The 512-nt window shown below is 39.3% G+C and overlaps 1 protein-coding gene across 2 annotated transcripts in view; it reads left to right on the top strand.

Moving 5' to 3' along the window:
- Positions 1–506, top strand: part of LOC106876910 (formin-E) — an 18,774-nt gene extending 18,268 nt beyond the window's left edge. For both annotated transcript variants that reach the window (XM_014925660.2, XM_052974097.1), the window contains exon 8: positions 109–506. In XM_014925660.2, the coding sequence (XP_014781146.1) occupies positions 109–247 (139 nt within the window). In that variant the 3' untranslated portion in view covers positions 248–506. The remainder of the gene's footprint in view (positions 1–108) is intronic.
- The last annotated feature ends 6 nt before the right edge of the window (positions 507–512 follow it).

Here is a 512-nt window from a genome sequence, read left to right as displayed (position 1 = left end):
TTACCTCTATTTACTCAATTCTTTCCCAAGCAATAATAATCATATTTCTTCCTTTCATCAGTCTTGAACATTGATAAAGACTAAAATATTCAACTCTACATTTATCAGGATAAGTTCATCACCACCACCACCACCACCACCAATATCATTACAGCTGCTGTCATATCTGCCACAGCCGTCATCGTCGCTGCTTCAACCAATTTCCTCACCGCTGCAACTACCTCAGCCGCCATCATTCCTCAAGTAATGTACCCTTCATTGCACCAATATTAATAGTTATAGATTTTTTTTCATCTGATAGGAAGAGGATAATCTTTGGCAAAAATGTTGATACTTAATATGCCTCTTTCTTGCATCTGAAAGGAAAAGTGCAATTGTTTGATGATAGCAAAGGAGCTTCTGGCATATGGCCAGATGTTTCCACCTATCCACCCTTCTACTATGCACAACACTATCACATTGAAAGTTCCACCATGGATTCAGATTACCCATCCATCCATCCATCCATCTCG

Source organism: Octopus bimaculoides, chromosome 17 (genome assembly GCF_001194135.2).
Source record: "Octopus bimaculoides isolate UCB-OBI-ISO-001 chromosome 17, ASM119413v2, whole genome shotgun sequence".
NCBI classification, from domain to species: domain Eukaryota; kingdom Metazoa; phylum Mollusca; class Cephalopoda; order Octopoda; family Octopodidae; genus Octopus; species Octopus bimaculoides.
Note: the sequence above shows the minus strand (reverse complement) of the source record. Positions and strands in the feature narration are given on the sequence as shown.